This window comes from Gallus gallus, chromosome 27 (assembly GCF_016699485.2).
Source record: "Gallus gallus isolate bGalGal1 chromosome 27, bGalGal1.mat.broiler.GRCg7b, whole genome shotgun sequence".
NCBI lineage: Eukaryota > Metazoa > Chordata > Aves > Galliformes > Phasianidae > Gallus > Gallus gallus.
In genome coordinates, this window is record NC_052558.1 from 4,855,776 (window position 1) to 4,873,018 (window position 17,243).

Consider the following 17,243-nt stretch of genomic DNA (forward strand, 5'->3'; position numbering starts at 1 on the left):
TCGGGCCGGAGCCGGCAGTGGGACCACAGCCCCGAGGCATAGCCGTGCCTCCGGGCCCCTGCAGGGATGAGGCAGAGCCGGCTGACATCGGGCTACCGTTTATTGTGAAAGGCCAAGTGTGCCGAGCAGCCTTGGCCAGGGCCACAGGGAGGTATTTAATAGTGCTATTTACACTGATACCCCCGCGGACCCCCCGCCCCGCAGCCCATCTCAGTAAAAGCTCTTTGCCGCTGCCCAGCCCTTGGTCAGGTCCTTCTCAGCGTGCTCCTGGCACTCCCTGGGGCTGGCAGCAGTGCCCCTCGGGGTCACCGTAGGCTGAGTGCCCGCAGCACAGCTCAGCGCGTCGCGGCAGGCGGTGCCGGGGCGCTCCTCACGTTTGCCCATGGTGAGGATGCCCGCTGCGTGGTTGCCGGAGCCGTGCAGCAGGCGGTACAGCCGGCTCTGGAAGGCTGGCGGGATGCTCTTCCTCTTGCCCAGCGTGAGGATGCCGGCGGCGTGGTTGCCCATGCCGTGCAGGAGGTCGTAGATACGGCAGGAGCAGGTTTTCTGCCGGCAGCACTCGGGCAGGCTCTGCCGCCCCCCGGCCAGGGAGCAGAGCAGCAGCAGCAGCAGCAGAAGGCAGGCGGACCGCTGCAGCTGCCAGAGAACGGCCACGTTGGTGCAGGGCTCAGCACCCACCCTGCAGGCTGCCTGCTCACCTCCGCTGCTGCAGCACCCACAGCATCACCTCTCTGGGGCACATCCGAGGACAGAGGGGACCCCAAGGAGATTCGCTCCTCCCCCTCCATCCCAGCCCCAGAACCACACTGTGAGCAGGAGTTGGCTGCAGATGTCTTCACCAGCACTTACCTGTGCCGGCACACAGCCAGCACCCTCCCCTCATGTCTGAGTGCTGGGGGGGAGCAGCGGGATCACCCACACATGGCTCGTGCCAAAGCACGGTGCCGCACACAGCACACACCCCGCACCCACGCAGGGAACCCAGGTGGGGCTGAGCCCCCCGACCTCTGCTCATAAGCGAACCGGCTCAGCCCTCACAAGACCCCAGCAGTGCCTCTGCCCACCCCCCAGCCCCACCTTGGCGTTGGGCACCTCCATCTTTCCGGGTGTCTTCAGGTGGCCAAGCGGTGCTGGCGCATCTCCCGCTGGGGCTGAGGAGCGCAGCCGCCCTGAGCTGCACACCGGGGCTTTATAGGGGCAGCCCCCCCCAGCCCCCAGCCCCACACAATAGCGCTGCCAAAAATACCGTCCGGTCTCTGGGAGATGTATGCTCTTTGTTGTCGGTAGCTCGGAGACCGGTCAGGCCTTTCCCCTCATTTGTGGCTCTGCATTATGTGGGTGCAGCGCGGGACCGGGGTGCGTGGCACTAATGAAGCCATAATTACCCGAGGGACCCGCGGCCCCACAAAGCCGCATGAAGGTCAGCGCCGGGGGAAGCGCCAACCGCTCCCAACAACAGCAGCTCTCGGGTCAGCTCCGCATGGCCCCATTAGGCTAATTACCGCCCGAACAAAGGGGCGCCGGGCAGTCGCCGGCTGCGTACCGCGATGACGTGCGGGGACGGTGCAAAAGGAACCGGCAGAAGGACGGTGCCCTCATCGGCACTGCCACCCGTCGCATTGGGCGACCCCATCCCCAGCACAGAGGGACAGCAGCGCACGGTGTGGGTCTCACACACTTTATAAACAGAGCACTCCGCAGCCCCAGACCACCCCTCACCCACAGCCCACACCTGCGGTGTGCTCACCCCTGGGACAAGCCCAGGATGAGTTCCCTGATGCCAGAGCACTCAGACCCTGGCAGCCCTGCTCTCCAGCAGCCCCGCAGCCCCTGACCCATTGCCAGCTGCCCTACAGGTGCCTTCCCAGCCTCTCTGCACAGCAGGGGCCTGAGAACACCTGGGAAGACTCTGGGAGAAGGGACAGGGGTCGGCCAGGCCCCTTCCAGCCATGCGGGCTGCCCCAGGGCTGGCAAAGGCAGAATCTGCAGCCCTGACAGCCAGAGCCCACACCTGGAGAGGTTCTTACAGGGGGGGCGGCACAGCAGGCTGGGGGTGCATGCACACAGCTGGGTGCCAGCATCTCAACCTCCCGACCCCACAGCACAGCACCCACTCTGGAAGCAGATGGAAGAGGCCTGGGAAGACGGAGGGAGCAGACAGGAGTGAGGCTCCTCCCAGTTCCCTGCAGTGCCTGCAGGCAGGCAAATGACTGTGCTGGCCCCACTGTAGCCCCTCAGCACCCTGCCCATTCCCATCCCCAGCCGTGCCACAGTCTCTCCAGTTCCTGCAGCAGTGGCTGCTCTGTGGGGGCTGCCTGAGCCCCGGGCTGGGGTCAGCACGATGCCGCATCGCTGCCTCCTTCCGCCTCAGGGATGGGCTCCAGCGGTGCACGCAGCCGGGAGGGCTCTGGTGAGGCCAAACCATTCCTGCCGATGCCACAGGACTGCCCAGCATTGTGGATCTGCCAGAGGTTGTCCAGCGCCTCCGCCTTGGCGTGCTTGAGAAGGTCAGCCTGGCCCTACCGGGGGGGAGAAGACATCAGGGGATGTGGCCACGTGTGCCGAGTCCCTCTGTGCCACCTCCAGTGCATGGCCATGCCATGCAGCCACAGGGATGTGCTGGGCTCAGGCTCTTCATGGAGCACAACCAGCCCGCCCTTCTGGAGCATCCTCTCCGTGCTGGTCTCTCCTCCCTGCACACCAGCAGGGGAGCAGTGGGGGGGACAGGAGCGCAGTGTGCCCCTCTCACCTTCAGGACAGTGATGTTCCAGGCAAAGCTCTCCAGCGCTTTCTGCAGCTTCCGCCCCCGCAGCCCCTCCTTGGCCTCGATGCGGTGCAGCTCCTTGTGGAAGTCCATACCTGGGCATGTGGCACACGGAGCTGTGCTCAGCACCACGGTGCGTGGGGACAGCCACTGCCACAGGGGATGGGGACGGGAGGTCCTTCACCCAGCAGAGCCTCGTGGTCAGCCTCAGCAGCCCCGAGCCCCCTCCCTTTAGGGAATGATGTCCCAGCACAGCCCCCACCACCTCACCCCCAGCCCTTGTTGGCTTTGGATCCCAAAGCCCATAGGATTGGGATGGGCTGCAGTGACCCCAGGCAGAGGCACAGCCCCTCCATACCGCAGCCCACTCAGAGGGGCTCAGAGAGGTGTAGTCGCCCCCCTCCTCCCCCCATGCTGGAGCGTGTGCCCCCACACTGCACCGCATGATGTCCTCGTGAGCGGGTGCTAAATTTACCCCTCCCTGACGCAGCACTGGCTCTGGGCCCACACGAGGGCTCCCACACACGCCTGCTCACCCACACACTGCCAATCAGCTCACCCCCTCCCTGCACCCCCAGCCCCGCCGCCGGCACCCCCGGACCCCACAGTACCCATACTGCTGTGGCTCAACCATGGCACCATGGGGTGAATGCAGGGAGCAGCACCCAGGCACAGAGGTCATGGCTGCAGGCCCCCATTGTAGGGGTCAGCACACCCCAGACCTCTACCCCCAAGAAGGACAAGGGACACAGGGCAGTGCTCACTCCTGCAGCACAGCAGAGGGCTCCCACAGCCAAAGAGGTGCAGGAGATGCAGAGCCCACCCCAGCCCACACCCCTAGCCCCCTCACTGTGCTCCCCATCACTGACAGCAGCAGCAGAGCTCAAAGCCAAATGCACGGGGAGGTTTCTGGGCTGCGATGCAGCCAAGGAACAAACAGGGCTGCTGGCAGCAGCTGGCACTGGTAGGAGTGGCACAGCATGGACCCTCTCCTACCCATCCCCTACAGTGCCCGGCAGCCCCCCAGCCCCACAGGGTGTCCGCACACAGTCCTGGGACCAGCAGCCCTACGGAGCGGCCACAGTTGCTTCTGCAGCACACAGGACCTTGGAGTTGTCCATTAGTGCCTACCAGGAGCACGGTCCTGGGAGTGGGGCAGCGGCGCTGGGCAGCACTGGGGCAGGATGGGGCCCGGGGCCAGGTAAGGCTGCCAGCAGCACCTGCCTGTGTGGGTTCAGCCATGTGTCTTTTAAGTCATAACATTCAGTTGCCACTTCTACCGTCAGCCTCGGTCTGTTATTTCTGATGCTAATTATATTCCGGCATTTGGCAGCTAATGACTCTTCTCCACTTCCTCATCAGCCTCCTCCGCTTCGTGCGCTCCCTCCCAGCCCCCCCCACAGCCCCCCGGCCCCAGCAGTGCTCCCTCACTGCAGGTCCGGGCAGCTCCCTGCACCACTCCTCACAGCACGGCCAGGACACGGGAAGGCCACAGAGCTGAGCCCTGGGCTGCCCCAACAAACCTCTCTCCTGAGCCAGCCAGGCGCTGACCCAGAGCGCCGATGCCCACGCCACCTGTCCTCTGCCATGCACTGCAGGTGTGCAACGCACAGACCGAAATGCCAGCACACTGCTGCGCACAGCTCCGGAGCCTGGTGCTGTTCTGAGAAGATCCCTGCGGGGACAGCATCCCCAGGCAGCTCAGAGGCACAGCACTCTGCACACAGCACTCAGCGCCCCCCAAGACCCACCTGCCTGCTGCGCCTGGATGAGCTTGCTGTGCACTGCGTCAGCAGACTCGATCAGCGTCCGGCTGGTCTGGATCATCTGAGGAAAGAGGAGCAGTGAGAGGAGCTGTGCAGCCCTGAGCCCTCCATGCTCCCCACACCCCCTGCCTGCAGAGCACCTCCCAGCCAGCCCTTTCTGCTCCAGGACGGGACCCATCCTGGGACTCTCCGGTGCACAGGGCTGCAGACAAACACCTTGGAGCAGGATGGACCCTGCAGCACGCTGTCCCAGCACTCACCGTCTCATAGGCAGTGAGGACCTTGCGCAGCAGGTCGGGGATGGGGCCCTGTGCCTCCATGGGGGGGTACTGCTCAGCCAGGTTGAGGGTGACGCTGGGCGCACTGTCACTGTGCAGCAGCCACGCAGCCACCGTCAGGATGCACTGCTTCATGTTGGCGGCGGGCGTCAGGCCGCACAGCTCCTTGAAGGAGACCAACGCATTCTGCGGGCAGAGAGCAGCGTCGGGCTAGGCCAGGAGCACCCCCAGCACCCCCAGCCCAGCATCGCCTCTCCCCAGACCCCCCCGGTGCCGTGTGGTGGCTCCAGTACCTGCACATTCTCCCGCAGGTCGGTGGCCTCCCGCAGGGGCTGAGTGGCCGTCCGGAAGACCTCATCGATGGCCTTGATGCCGGTGGTTTTGGTGGAGGTATATTCGCGCACCCGGCGGCCCCGGCGCCCCGCCAGCCCCCGGCGGTGCCCCTTGCCCCCCCCGCGGCGGTCGGTGATGGCGACGTGCACAAAGAGGGTGGCGTGGGGCAGGGGCTCCCCAGACAGCGACTGGAGCGGGACGTGGCGGTAGCCGGGCTGCAGGCACTCGAAGGGGATGGTGTACTGCGCGATGAACTCGTCCCCGATGTAGTCGTCATCCAGCACAACGAAGCGCAGCACAGCCAGCTCGGGCAGGTTGATCTGGAACTCCAGGCTCTCATCGAAGACGGGGTTGTCCCCGCTCTGCAGGGCCGTCTTGGTGCGGTGCTCGGCACAGTCGGCTGGGATGCCGTGGATCTCAGCGCAGACGTAGGGCTCCACCACCTCCCCCTTGGCCCCCGAGCCCTTCGGCTTGGGCAGGTTCTGCCCGCTGATGACCTTGAGGTGCAGGAGCTGTGCAGGCACCCCGGGCAGGGAGTCCTTGGCGTTGGCACTGAAGTAGGAGACCTCCTCCCGCATGATGGCGGGGCGGAGGACGTATCCGCAAGCCCCGTTCTGCCGGAACCAGCCCGCGTTGAGGTCCATCATCAGCCCCGGTGTCTGGTAGTTCATGGCCACCATCTGGCAGCCGCACTTCCAGAAGTCCTGCAGGTTCATGTTGCTGGCATCGATGCGCATGGGGCTGGGGTAGACGCGGGAGAGGAAGCGCTTGTTGTAGCTCACCAGCTCGGCCGGGCACTCGTTGGCGAAGCGGCCCGCCTCCACCTCGCTGAAGGAGCACATCTCCCAGTAGCGCTGCCCGCGCCGCGAGCTCTCAAAGTCCTGGAAGGGGACGGCCTGGCAGAGGCTCACCAGCTCCGAGAGCTCCCGGCTGAGCCGCACGCGCCGCGGGACCCCCCCTTCCGCTGCCTCGCGGTCCTCCTGGCCCAGCCTCCGCGCCAGCTCCCAGCCTTCCTCCTCGTCCGACACCTCCCCCTCGCTGTCCTCGCAGCCGGGCGGCAGCTTCTTGCCCTTGATAAGGATGCGGCCCTTGAGCTGCTCCGGGGAGGGCAGGTAGGAGGCGGCGGGGTCGGGCGGCTCCAGGTAGAGCTTCTCGCCCAGCGTCTTGCGCAGGCACTGGGCAGCCAGGCGCTGCTGGGCAGCCGAGCAGCGCACCACCAGGCAGAGGATCAGCGGGTAGGCGGAGGCGGCGAAGGCGTGCTGGTCGATCAGCCCCACCACGGAGCGGAAGGGCACGCAGGAGGCGGCCGAGGGGCTGGTGTAGACCACGGGCTCACCCTCGGGGCCGTCCCACAGCACCAGCTCGATGCTGCGGCAGCCCAGCCCCAGCGCGCTGACGTATCCGCTGATGTCTGAGCGGCCCCAGAAGTTGTCCTCCAGCAGGCAGGCGCTGTGGGCAGAACTGATGTAGTAGTGGGAGAGAGGCTGTGCCATGTCCTGGCACACCCGGCGGTGCTGCGGGTCGAAGATGGAGCAGTCGGAGGAGAGCAGGTAGCGGGTGAAGCCATCAATGGCCAGGTAGCCCTTCTCCCGGCCCTCTTTGGAGGGCTCATACTTGCTGATGATCTCCAAGCACTTCTCCTCCGTGATGCCCTCCATGCCTTGCTCCACCTCCAGGAACGTCAGCAGGTCCTTCAGGCCCAGGTACTCCTTGTTGCTGGAGAACTGCACCAGCAGGAAGAAGATCTCGGGCCGGGTGCAGAGCTCGCAGTATGCCTCCACAAAGAGGTCGCAGGCCACCTCGGTGCCGGGACGCTCACTGGCCTTCTGCAGCTCCTTGAACTTCAGCTCAATGGTGGACACCTTCATGCCGGGGTTGAGGGCTTTGATGAGCTGCACGGCGCGGGACACGGGGATGCGGCCGGACTTCTCCAGGTCGGCGAGGTCGAAGACGGAGGAGATCCAGGAGGTGCGCAGGCTGGGGTGGCCGGACCCCAGGGCCTCAGGCGTGTGCTTCCCGTAGGACAGCAGGTACCGCAGCCCCATCACCCAGGCGCTCACCACATCGGCTGAGCTGGCCACCAGGTCCAGGGACTCATAGTTGTCTCCATAGATGATGGAGAAGGCGCACTCATCGGGGAACTGGTCAGAGAGGCCATTGCTGCGCAGGATGGGCGTCTTCTTGCCCACACGCACCTCCTTCACCGACTTGATCTCAATCTTGGCCTTCTCAGAGTCCTTCTTGGAAGGCTCCCAGCGCACCGAGCGCATGTCGGCGTCCAGCACGAAGAAGCGGCTGTACATTCGGGAGTTGGAGCGCACCTTCTTCAGCTCACAGCCCTCCAGCATGAAGGAGATGCAGGCAGCTGCGCTGTTTATCTTCCGGTCGTTGGGCATCGTGCTGAAGGAGACCGTCTTCTTCTGCATGGGCCGCTGCCGGGAGCCGTCCTGCCGGGGTGGCAGAAGGGGCAGAGCCATCAGGGCAAGGCAGTGTGCATTCCCCATCCCCGGGCTCCCACCCCAGCCCTGATGCGCAGTGAGGGGTCCCGGGAGCTCCCGTGCCATACAAAGCCCCTCGGACTCATGGGGCCCTCATCCCTGGCCCTGGAGGTCGGGAGCTGGCTCCAGCTGGGGCCTCCTCCACTGCTGGGCTTATTTTAACTCTGCATTCCTTCCTTCCTTCCTTCCTGCTCCTGGCCCTGAGCTGGATCCTGCCCCACCGCTTGCTCACCCCCGGGGGGCAAAGCACTCCCCAGGTCTGCCAGATGCTGGAAGGGAAAGGCTCCAGCAGGACCCCCCATGCCCACCTCCAGGCACCGATCCCAGGCAGTGCCGGAAGGGGGTCCCCAGGGTGGGAAAGGGAAGACCCCACCACCAATGTGCTGAAGTGAGGGGGGATGGGATGGGGAACAGCAGGGCTGGGAGCATATTATGGGATGGATTTCATTAAGTAGTGCAGCAGGGAGGTTTAATCCACTTCTTCAAGATTATGGTGAGTCACCTCTAATCTGGTGGTGTCTCCGGCACATGCAGGCTCTTTCCAGCTGCCAGGGTTTGCAGACAACGGAGTGCCCCTTCCAGCACCCCAAGAGCTTTCACATCTCCATGGCAGAGCTGCTGCAGCACACAGGCTGGGAACCCAGGCACGCATACCACAGCGTTTCATCCCAAAAGGTCTGGATTTGGCTCTATGGGTCCAGGCAGACCTGACCAAGGACAATCGGGACAAGGTAGCCAGCTCCAGCCAAGGGTGAATGGAAAATGATGCCCCGAGGAAGGGGAAAACAGCCCTTATCCCCATCCCTATGCCAGAGCTAGCTGGATGTTGCTGGATCAGAGGGAGAAGCCATGGGAACATCTAAGGACCCAGCTCAGCCTCCCCAAGCAGGGAGAGGATGCTCACAAAGGGCATCCCGCTGAGATACTCAGCCCAAGCTGAGCCTCAGTGCTGGGCACAGAGCGCTCGGCATCAGGCTTGTGGGAAGGGCTGAGCCTCTACACCACTGTCAGGATGCTTCCTGTGAGCAGCAATCTGAGCATGGCGCTGCCTCACAGCTCCAGTCCCGGGCACCCACTTGGCCCTGCTGGCAGCCAGGAGTGCAGCCACGCTCCTGCGCTGGGGCCAGACCTGCAGGCCCTGCAGACCCACACCCAGCCTAGTGTGCACCCCACCCCTGTACCGGGCCTCAGCGCAGAAAACAGGAAATCCATCCGGAAAGGAAACACGGGGCGGGGGGCCTGCTTGCACCCAGCAGCTGCCGGGACCTGCCTCCAGCTGCTCCGGAGCTTGCCCTTGCCCAACGCAGGCAGCGAACCCAGCCCTCAGCATGGGCTCAGGAAAGCCCTTGGTGTGCACCACAGCATGTGCTGCTCAAGCATCTCCCAGTGCTTGCTGCAGCTGCACGCATCCACGCCCAGCTGCCCGGTGGCCTCACCCTTTAGCTATCTGCTGGGCTCAAACACAGGGAGAGCGAAGCCGCTGCTCCCAGCAGCACGTTGCTCCGGCATATTCAGCTGGCTGAGCTGGGATGTGCTGCTCTGTGCCCAGCGCTTGGCCAGGCACAGCAGTGGGGCAGGCAGAGCTCTGAAGGTGCAAAGTAGGTCAGCAGCGTGGATGGGAGAACGCAGTGCCTGCAGCTGGGAGAGCCCCGCCACCGCCCGTGGGGAGCACAGAGAATCCCAGCCACAGGGCACAGCTCCAGCGTGGGGCAGCACTGCCATGCACAGCACTGCTGTGCGCATCACAGCCACGCAGCTCGGCCAACCACCATACCCATGGCGATGCTGACCACAGTGCTGATGGTCGGCACCCAGCCGGGCATGGACAGCACGTCCAAACCCAGCTCCCCACACCCTGCCCAGCTCTGCAGTGTGTGCTAATCTGCACTTTAGCCAATTACCTGCAGTGATTAGTGCCCTGGCAAGCACAGCAATCCTAATCTCAGCTGCCATGTGACCTCGTTCCTTACCCAGCTAAATGAGTGCAGGGCCGGGCCCATCAGGTCACGGACCTGCCCAGCTGCTGCTCCCTGCCCATTATCCCCAGGGGAATCTCCAGCAGCGCAACGGCACATAACAGTGGGATATAGAGGAACCGAAAGCCTCTGGGGCTGAGGAGCACTGGAAGGAGCCATAGCTCTGCTGCCCAGTGGAAGGAAGCAGGACACCTTGACCCAGCGTTTGGTGACATGGCTGTTCCTGAGTCTAACTGGGGGGTGACACATCCACAGCCATGTGCCACATCCCATGTCCCAGTCCTCCCTGCTACCCTGGGCCAGGCTGGGCAGTGTGAGTGGGGTGTGGGCAGCCAGCAGCAGAGGCTGCGGGAGGCCAGGCACAGCCAGGGCTCTTCTCCACTCTTCTGTTCCCTGCCAAGAAGACCGAGTGACACATCCACTCCCTGCTGCACCAGCTGCCACTTCCCAGCAAGGGGCTGCGGAGCCCAGGCCCCAATGCAGAGCAACAGCACTGCTCCAGAGCTCACACAGTGAGGGATGGCCCCACGTGGAGCGGATGAACAGCAGGGTGCTGGGAAGGGTCACAGCCTGCAGTGGGAAGGAATGGGCCCAGGACCCCCCTCCAGCATCTTCCCAGCTCACCAAAACTTTCTGCTTCCAACTTGGGGAAGAAGCAGGGAGCAGCTCCTTCAGGAGGACACAGGGACACTGCCCTCCCCGCTGCATCCCCACACAGCTGCACTCCCGTCACTGCATGGGGCCAATGGACCCAGCACAGCCAGCCCCAAGCTCTCCCAGCCCAGCACGGACACTGATTCTACTTTCAGATTCACTCCTCCAACCTTTTCTGGAAATCCCATAGAATCACAGAGCCCGCAACTCTTCCCACATGTGCTTCCACTTAGTCACCACGCAAGGTCTGCCTGCCCAGCTGCCTTCAGCCCACAATTAGTGGATGCCCTCTGCCTGAACTGCAGCCAGTGGGGGCCAGGCTGGCTGTGACACAGAGAGCCCCAGAACAGCCTCAGCATCCTCAGGGGATTTGGGGTCAGACAGCTGCTCCCCACATCCTGCCCATGGGGATGCAGACACGGTGATGCACACAGACCTGGATGGGGTTTGGAGAGGCAGCAGCTCCCCATGAGCCTGGACAAAACCTGCTGCTAAATGGCAGAGGATGCGCTCCATCCCCCTTTCCTGCTTGGGGACATAAGAGCCTCCCTGGGGACACGAGCAGGATTGCCATGTCCAAACAGGGAATAGCAGAGGAGTGCAAGCAGCAAATGCCCATGTGTTCTTTCAGGCAGCATGCCCACCCACCATCCCCAGCAGCCTCACCCAAAGGAAGGCCTCAGCCCATGTGGTGTCTGTGGAACTCAGGGCTGCAGGATCCAGCACCACACAGAGAGAGGAACCTGCAGCCCTCCAGTAGCAGGGAAATACCAGGCCTGCAGGGACCCAGAGCCACGTGGCAGACCAGGAGGGGCTGGGGACACCGTCCCAGGCTGACCTCCTCCATCGGCAGTGCCCCTTCCAGCACTGGCTCGGAGCCACCTGACCTTCACCAAAGGCCAAACCCTGTGGTGACGCACAGTAGCACCAGGGCTGCGTGCAGCTAAGAGGCAAAGAGAGGTGAAGCAGCCCCGTGCATTCCTGCCCATCCCTGTGGGGAGCAGACAGAGCAGGGGCTGCAGGAGGGACTGGGGACCTCATGAGGTCTGCTGGGAAAACCATGAGCACACGGCCCTCGAGGTCCTGCGGAGCCAGGGGAGGTGTCCTCGCCATCCTGGTGATGGGCAGCAGTGTGCAGGAGGTTTCCAAAGCCTGGGTCGCTGGGGCAGGAGGGCAGGCAGCACGGAGCAGCCCCCACACAAGGTATTAATAGTACTGGAGCTCTATCAGCTTAAAATAGGCTGCCAGGAGTGGGGAGGCGGTCCCGGGCGGACACGACCTATTGTGTCAGTGAGCAACGCCAACGTAAGCACAATTAGGGGGGCTGCTTTATAAAAATCACACACGTGACCCACTGTCCACTGGTAATGGGGAGCTCAGGGGACCCCCTTGACCCACAGCCCCCTCGGTGCCCCTGCCCGGCCACAGCTCGGCTCCTGGGGAGGTGGCAGAAGCTGGGCCTGAGGCTCAACGTTTTTGCAGGAGGGACCACAGAGGATGCCCAAGGGCCAGGAGCAGCTGGCACCCATGGGTGCCCTCCTGCAGGCTAGGGAGATGCTGCCATGCAGTGCCAGCACAGGGGCAGCACGGTCATGCAGGGAAACCACGAGCAGGGGATGGACGGTGCAATTCCCGGAGGCACAGAGCACGGGCCTGGCCCGGGGAGCGCACAAAGCCTGAGCTGGGTTTGCCCTTGGGGGACCCCGGCGGCGGGCAGAGCGAAGGACCCGGTGCCAGCGCTGATGGGAGCTGTGCCCGGCACCAGCCGTGCACCGGGAGCGGGGTCTGCAGCTCCCCGCCGCCGCTCTGCCACCACCCGGAGGCACAGCGGACCCCGGCCCGGGGATGCTGGGGGGACAGCAGAGGCGGCAGCAGCCGGCGCACAACCGCTCCGACCGGCGGGGCTCGGCCCACCGAGGCGCTCCGCAGTACCGAGTCCTGCGCAGGTGCCGCCCGGAGCCCGGGGAGGGGGCGAACAACGAGGGCAGCCCCCGGGGGGGGAACCGCGAGGAAGCGGGGGGTCGGGCCAGAGCACGGGCTCTCACCTTCATGATGCTCGCACGGGGCGCGGCGGGCGCGGGGCTCCGCTCCGCCGAGTCCTCCCGGCTGCTGCTCCCCGAACCCGAACCGGGGCTGCCGCCACCGCCGCCGCGGGGCCCGTTGGGCAGCGGCGCGGCGGGGCGGGGCGAGCCGGGCGGCGGGGCGCTCCGGGGCCCCTCCGCCATCCCCGCGGCACCACAGCAGCGGCCGCCGCGGGGCCCCGGGCGCCCCGGTGCCTGTGCCCGCCGCCGCTGCGGGCTCAGTGGCGGAGCGGGCGGGAGGCGGCGCGGCCGGGAGGGGGGGACGGGCCGGGGCCGAGGGCGGGGACGGCGCCCCCCCCCCTCCTCCTCCCCCGCCCCGGGCTGCCGCGGCGCACGGTGACAGCGCGGCCGTGCAGCGATACCGGCACCTTCGAGCCTCCGCTCAGCGCCGCAGTGCACGTTCTTGGTGGCCGCCCCAGACTGCCGGGACCCCGGCCAAACCCACACCCTGCAGCCTGGTCCTAAACTGAGACTGCAGCCTGGTACCCACGCCTCAGCCTGGTACACAACCCCAGCCAGCACCCTGCAGCCTGGTACCCAAAGCAAGCACGCAGCTCAGCATCCTGCATTCTGGTGCCCAAACCCAGACTGGCATCCTGCAGCGTGGGACTCAGATCAACCTCGCACCCTGCAGCTTGCTACCCAAAATTGACTTGCACCCTGCATGGAGGCATCCTGCAGCCTGGTACCCAAAGACAGCCCACACCCTGCAGCCTGTACCAAAACTTGCCTTCATCCTGCTCAAATCGCCCTCGCACTCCACAGCCTGGCGCCTGCACCCAGCCCAATCCCTGCTTGTCCAAGTAGTAGGGCTCAAGTTTTTGCTGTGGGGCGCAGTGTGGCTCTGGGGAAGGGCTGTGGGTGTGCATGGCACAGCAGTGGGATGCGATGCACCACGGCTCCCCCAGGCTACATTCAGGTCACAGATGTCTGCACTCCAGGGCTGGGAGCATCACACAGAGCTGCTGCACCTCACCTTTATCCAGCACCCACCAACTCCGCCCTCCAGTAATGCCCAACCCTGACAGCACTGAGCACACCTGATGCACCCTGGCCCAGCGTCAAGATATGTGTCCCTGTCAAGATATTCAGGGTCCCCGAACCCTCCCCGCCACACAATTTCTTCCCTACTTGCAACAGGAATTTTTCTCCAGGCTTATCTCCAGAGGGGCATGGGAGGGAAGGGCCCTCCGTGCCATTTCTACCCTGGTAGGAGGCGGTGGCTGCACTGCAGGGATGCTTCATGCCTGCCTTGTTTAAGACAATGTCTTCTGCCAGCGGCCTTGCTTGCCCCCACCCTGGTAACAGCTGTGTGCACAGCAGGCTCTCTGAGCGCCACAGCTCAGTAGCCCTTAAAATAAACCTTAACAAGCAGGGAAAGGACAAGCAGGGAAGTTTCCCCCGCCTGGTACATTTGTGCCTCAAAGGCACCAACGGCCCCAGACACTCCCAGAGCCCCAAACAAACGCTGAGCTGGTTAAATATTCATGTCTGACCCTTCCCCAGGACTGAGGCGAGCAGATAACAAAGGCAACTTCTCCTCAGAACAGAGTCAGGGTTGTCATCAACAAATCTCTTAATGAGGATTAAAAATAAATAAATAAATAAAAAATCAATCCCAGAGCGCTGTCCTTTATTTATATTTGAGAGATAATCCTCTTTTATTTTGCATCTGTTTGTTTTTTTTTTTTCCTGTTTGTTTTGTTTTTTTACATTAAAAAGTCCCTGCTGGAGCTGATTGTTTCTGAACCAGCAGACCTGTGCTGGGGCTGTGGAGGAGCAGCTGTCACTGATGCCAGCACACGCCCTGCCCAGGGCATCCAGGCCAGGGGACACAAAGCTGCAGGGCCCCGGGGCTCCCCAATCCCAGGGAGGTTTCTGCTGTTCCCCTGTGATGGCCACTGGCTGTGAACCCCCAAAGGACCCTCAGGAAAGGCACAGGCACCGCTGCCCCTCATCTGATGGCACTTGATGGGGCCAACCTTTGGCTAAGGCACGTCCAGAAAGGCCCTGAGGATGGCCACCTGCAGCCAAAGTCCCACCCTGTGCCCAAAGTGAGCCCTGAGAAGGGCCAGAGTCATGCTCTGCTGGCTCCATCTGCTCCATCGAGTGCCCTCACCCCAGTCCCACTCCGTGCCCAGTGAGTGACACCAAGCAAATCCCAGTGCTGCCCTTAGGAGATAACAGTGCCCTGGATGACAGCCAGCAGTCGCTCCTCCCGCAGCACCCGGGGCATGGGGACGGGGCAGCCCATGGCCGCCCGCAGCCGTGCGAAGGCCCCGGCCCCAACCAGGTGCAGGCGCAGCGGCCCGATGCTGCCCTTGAAGCGGAACGACTTATAGATGGGGAAATCCTCCTGCAGGCAGTGGTCCAGCTGTAGAGGGGGGGGGGGGGGGGGGAGGAGGTCTGCCAGTGTGCATCCCAAAACGCTGTTCTCCCTATGGAGCAGCTGCCATCCCCCAAAACCCAGGGCTTCCCAGAGCCCCTGCTCTGATACCAGACAGGGAAAGAGCCCCTTCGCCAAAAGCCCTCCGTGCTTGCGAGGCTACCGGCGTGCAGCAGCCCCACAGGCGCTGCCTGCGGGCTCCTGCTCAGCACAGCAGCAAAGCAGTCCCGCAGGAATTCCGCTGCCGGCGAGCACTGCCACCGCGTGGCGGCCGGGCGGGCAGGGAGGGCACAGCAGATCTCCACCCTGCCGCCCCCAGCAAACCCCAAACCCCCTCACCTTGTGGCGTTGCTCCTCCGACAGGTCCCGCAGGCCCCGCAGCTCCACGAATACCTCGTAATGGGGGGCACCGGCCCCTGAGGAGGCACCTGTGGTGGTCCCACCAGCATGTCACAGCCATCCACAGCCACCAGCTCTTGGATGGGGGTGACAGGAATGCTTTGGGGGTGCTCACCCAGCAAGGTGCTCTCCACACAGATGTAGTCCATGAGGCGGGCACCTGGCCACATGCCCAAGGCACGGCGCAGGCTTCTGCAGAACTGCTCCTCAGGGATGCTCTCACCGCGCACACTCAGTACTTGGCTCTCCCTGTGGGCACAGCAGGGCTGGATATCCCGCCCTGGGGGTGCCAGCAGCACCGTGCACCCCCACAGCCTGCCTGAAGGTGAGGGGCACGGACCTCACCTGCGCACAGGCTCCACCACAGGGCACTGCTTATGAAAGCCAGCCACCCGCAGCACCTCTCCAGCACGGCACCTGTGTGGGCAGTGGAGGCATGAGGCTGGGGAGGGGTGCACAGCCCCCCCAAGTCTCGCAGCAGCAGCACCTGTACTCCCCAGGCCGGGCGGTGAGGATCAGTGTGTACTCGCGTCCCTCCCAGAGCTCCCCCAGCAGCGCTGTGTGCTGCTCCTCCTTCTCATCGACCGGGCAGGGCAGGAACTCACAAAATGCCCACTCTGGGCACAGCACGAAGCGAGGCGTGGGCTCTTTTGGCCATAGGTTGACACCGAGCAGAGCTGAGCAGGGAGCGGCTGTGAGCCCCAGACCACCCTCCTCATCCCCTCCGCAGGGTACAGAGAGAAGACCGATCCCTGTGGGAGGGATGCTGCACCCCCCGCACTCACCTCCTGCCACTCGGTACCAGGGGCAGTACAGCGGCAGCCCCTCGCAGGCTGCCCAGGGCAGGGCATCGCAGTACAGCCGCTCCCCGCCACGCACCGTCCCCACCACCACCACCTGCAGCTGCGGCCACAGGCGCCGCACGATGCCCTCGAAGCCCCTCTCACACTCAGCTCGCAGCTCTGCTGCCCGCGTGCTGTCAGGGACCAGCAGCGCCTGCAGCCAACCCCGCATCTCCTCGGGCAGCCCGGGCTGGGGGCTCAGCGTGCCCAGCTCCAGGTCATGGGCCAGTTCGGCCCAGCCGTCCCGCAGAGCCACCAGCACGTCGTGCAGCTCATTGGGCAGCCGGGCCTCCAGCACGCGCAGCGAACGTGTCCGCAGGGCGAAGAGCAGCTGCACCCGCAGGGCTGCGGAGCGCAGGGGCAGAGCGGCGGCCTCGGGGGGCGTGCAGTACAGCGTGGGCAGCGGGCAGAAGCCCGGGGCGTGGGGAGCAGAGGGTGCCCATCCCAGCAGGGCCGTGCCACGGAGCGTCAGCGCCCGCGGGAAGGTGCGGTGCAGGGCGTGCAGGTAGAGCAGGACCCCCTGTGCAGAGAGATCGGGGGGGCTGCAGGGCGAAGCCACGGGGCACCGCCCGCGCCTCACTCCCCGCAGCCCTTCGCTACCTGCAGCGCGGGCTCGGCGCTCCAGCAGCTCCGCAACACGGCCCAGAGGCTCAGCGGCGGCAGCGGCTCCGCTCGCTCCCCGTCACTGCAGCACGGGCTCGGTGGGTGACGCTCCCGGAACGCGTCGGACCCTGCGGGCGGACGGCGCGGCTCAGAAGGGCGTCCCGCCGCCCCCGCCGCCCGCTGTCCTCTCTCCCCGCCCGGCTCACCCGGGGCCGCGCCGTGGGGCAGCAGCCGCCGCAGCCGCCGCTCCTGCCCGTGCCGCACGTCGGTGCTCTGCAGCTCCAGGCGGCGCCGCTGCCACCCCGAGGCCCGCAGCAGCGCGGCGCGGAGCAGGAGGTGCCGCAGCGGCGGGGCGGAGGGCAGCACCACACACACGGCCACCAACAGCGCGACGACCGCGGCCAACATCGCCCCGGGAGCCGCGGACAGCAGCATCCCCGGCAGCGCGGCCGACAGCATCCCCGCACCTCACCTCACCGCACCGCCCCGCCCCGCCGCGCCGCGCTCCCGCTGCCCCCCGGCCGCCCCCCCGATCGCCGCCGGCTGTTCCGGCTCCGGCAGAAATGACGGGCAATGCGTGCGCCGGGCCCGCCCGCTGTTCCCCCCCTCGGGAAATGAGCACGGGGCGGCTCCGCCTCTGCGTCCGAGAGCAGCGTTTATTTT

General features: G+C 65.0%; 3 protein-coding genes and 1 non-coding gene across 5 annotated transcripts; all 4 read right to left on the reverse strand.

Annotated features, from left to right (window-relative positions):
- Positions 1-82: 82 nt before the first annotated feature.
- HCRT (hypocretin neuropeptide precursor) lies at positions 83-1,162 on the reverse strand. 2 transcript variants are annotated; one of them, NM_001396462.1, is made up of 2 exons: positions 1,078-1,162; positions 83-630 (listed from the first exon to the last, which is right to left on the reverse strand). In NM_001396462.1, the coding sequence occupies exons 1-2, from the start codon at positions 1,096-1,098 to the stop codon at positions 211-213; spliced, it is 441 nt and encodes a 146-aa protein (NP_001383391.1). In that variant the 5' UTR covers positions 1,099-1,162; the 3' UTR covers positions 83-210. The 2 variants fall into 2 exon arrangements, with proteins under 2 accessions (NP_001383391.1, NP_989516.2); NM_204185.3 differs by having other exon boundaries at positions 83-636.
- Positions 1,163-1,664: 502 nt separating this feature from the next.
- On the reverse strand, positions 1,665-12,576 carry PIBPPDD4L (phospholipase C, delta 4). The gene is made up of 6 exons (XM_015299647.4): positions 12,315-12,576; positions 5,102-7,588; positions 4,791-4,994; positions 4,516-4,591; positions 2,750-2,859; positions 1,665-2,519 (listed from the first exon to the last, which is right to left on the reverse strand). The coding sequence occupies exons 1-6, from the start codon at positions 12,492-12,494 to the stop codon at positions 2,334-2,336; spliced, it is 3,243 nt and encodes a 1,080-aa protein (XP_015155133.2). The 5' UTR covers positions 12,495-12,576; the 3' UTR covers positions 1,665-2,333.
- MIR12256 (microRNA mir-12256) lies at positions 4,591-4,664 on the reverse strand. The gene has a single exon (NR_162021.1). It is a non-coding gene; the product is annotated as a microRNA mir-12256 (primary transcript).
- A 1,390-nt stretch (positions 12,577-13,966) lies between the features above and the next one.
- On the reverse strand, positions 13,967-17,139 carry GHDC (GH3 domain containing). Its single transcript, XM_025144075.3, has 8 exons — positions 16,787-17,139; positions 16,578-16,708; positions 15,921-16,497; positions 15,623-15,812; positions 15,481-15,552; positions 15,251-15,384; positions 15,076-15,164; positions 13,967-14,724 (listed from the first exon to the last, which is right to left on the reverse strand). Exons 1-8 carry the CDS (start codon positions 17,037-17,039, stop codon positions 14,524-14,526), a joined length of 1,647 nt encoding a protein of 548 aa, XP_024999843.2. The 5' UTR covers positions 17,040-17,139; the 3' UTR covers positions 13,967-14,523.
- Between the last annotated feature and the right edge of the window lie 104 nt (positions 17,140-17,243).

Excerpts from the sequence above, each read along its gene's own strand:
- HCRT (NM_204185.3), bottom strand. The coding sequence starts at position 1,098 with ATGGAGGTGCCCAACGCCAAG. Across the intron at positions 637-1,077 it reads TGGAGGTGCCCAACGCCAAG|CTGCAGCGGTCCGCCTGCCT; the intron begins GTGGGGCTGGGG and ends GTTCTCTGGCAG.
- PIBPPDD4L (XM_015299647.4), bottom strand. The coding sequence starts at position 12,494 with ATGGCGGAGGGGCCCCGGAGCGCCCCGCCGCCCGGCTCGCCCCGCCCC. Across the intron at positions 4,592-4,790 it reads TCCTCACTGCCTATGAGACG|ATGATCCAGACCAGCCGGAC; the intron begins GTGAGTGCTGGG and ends CTCTTTCCTCAG. Across the intron at positions 2,860-4,515 it reads CATCCAGGCGCAGCAGGCAG|GTATGGACTTCCACAAGGAG; the intron begins GTGGGTCTTGGG and ends CCACATGCCCAG.
- GHDC (XM_025144075.3), bottom strand. The coding sequence starts at position 17,039 with ATGCTGTCGGCCGCGCTGCCGGGGATGCTGCTGTCCGCGGCTCCCGGG. Across the intron at positions 16,498-16,577 it reads GCGCCGAGCCCGCGCTGCAG|GGGGTCCTGCTCTACCTGCA; the intron begins GTAGCGAAGGGC and ends CTCTCTGCACAG. Across the intron at positions 15,165-15,250 it reads TGTGGAGAGCACCTTGCTGG|GTGCCTCCTCAGGGGCCGGT; the intron begins GTGAGCACCCCC and ends GGACCACCACAG.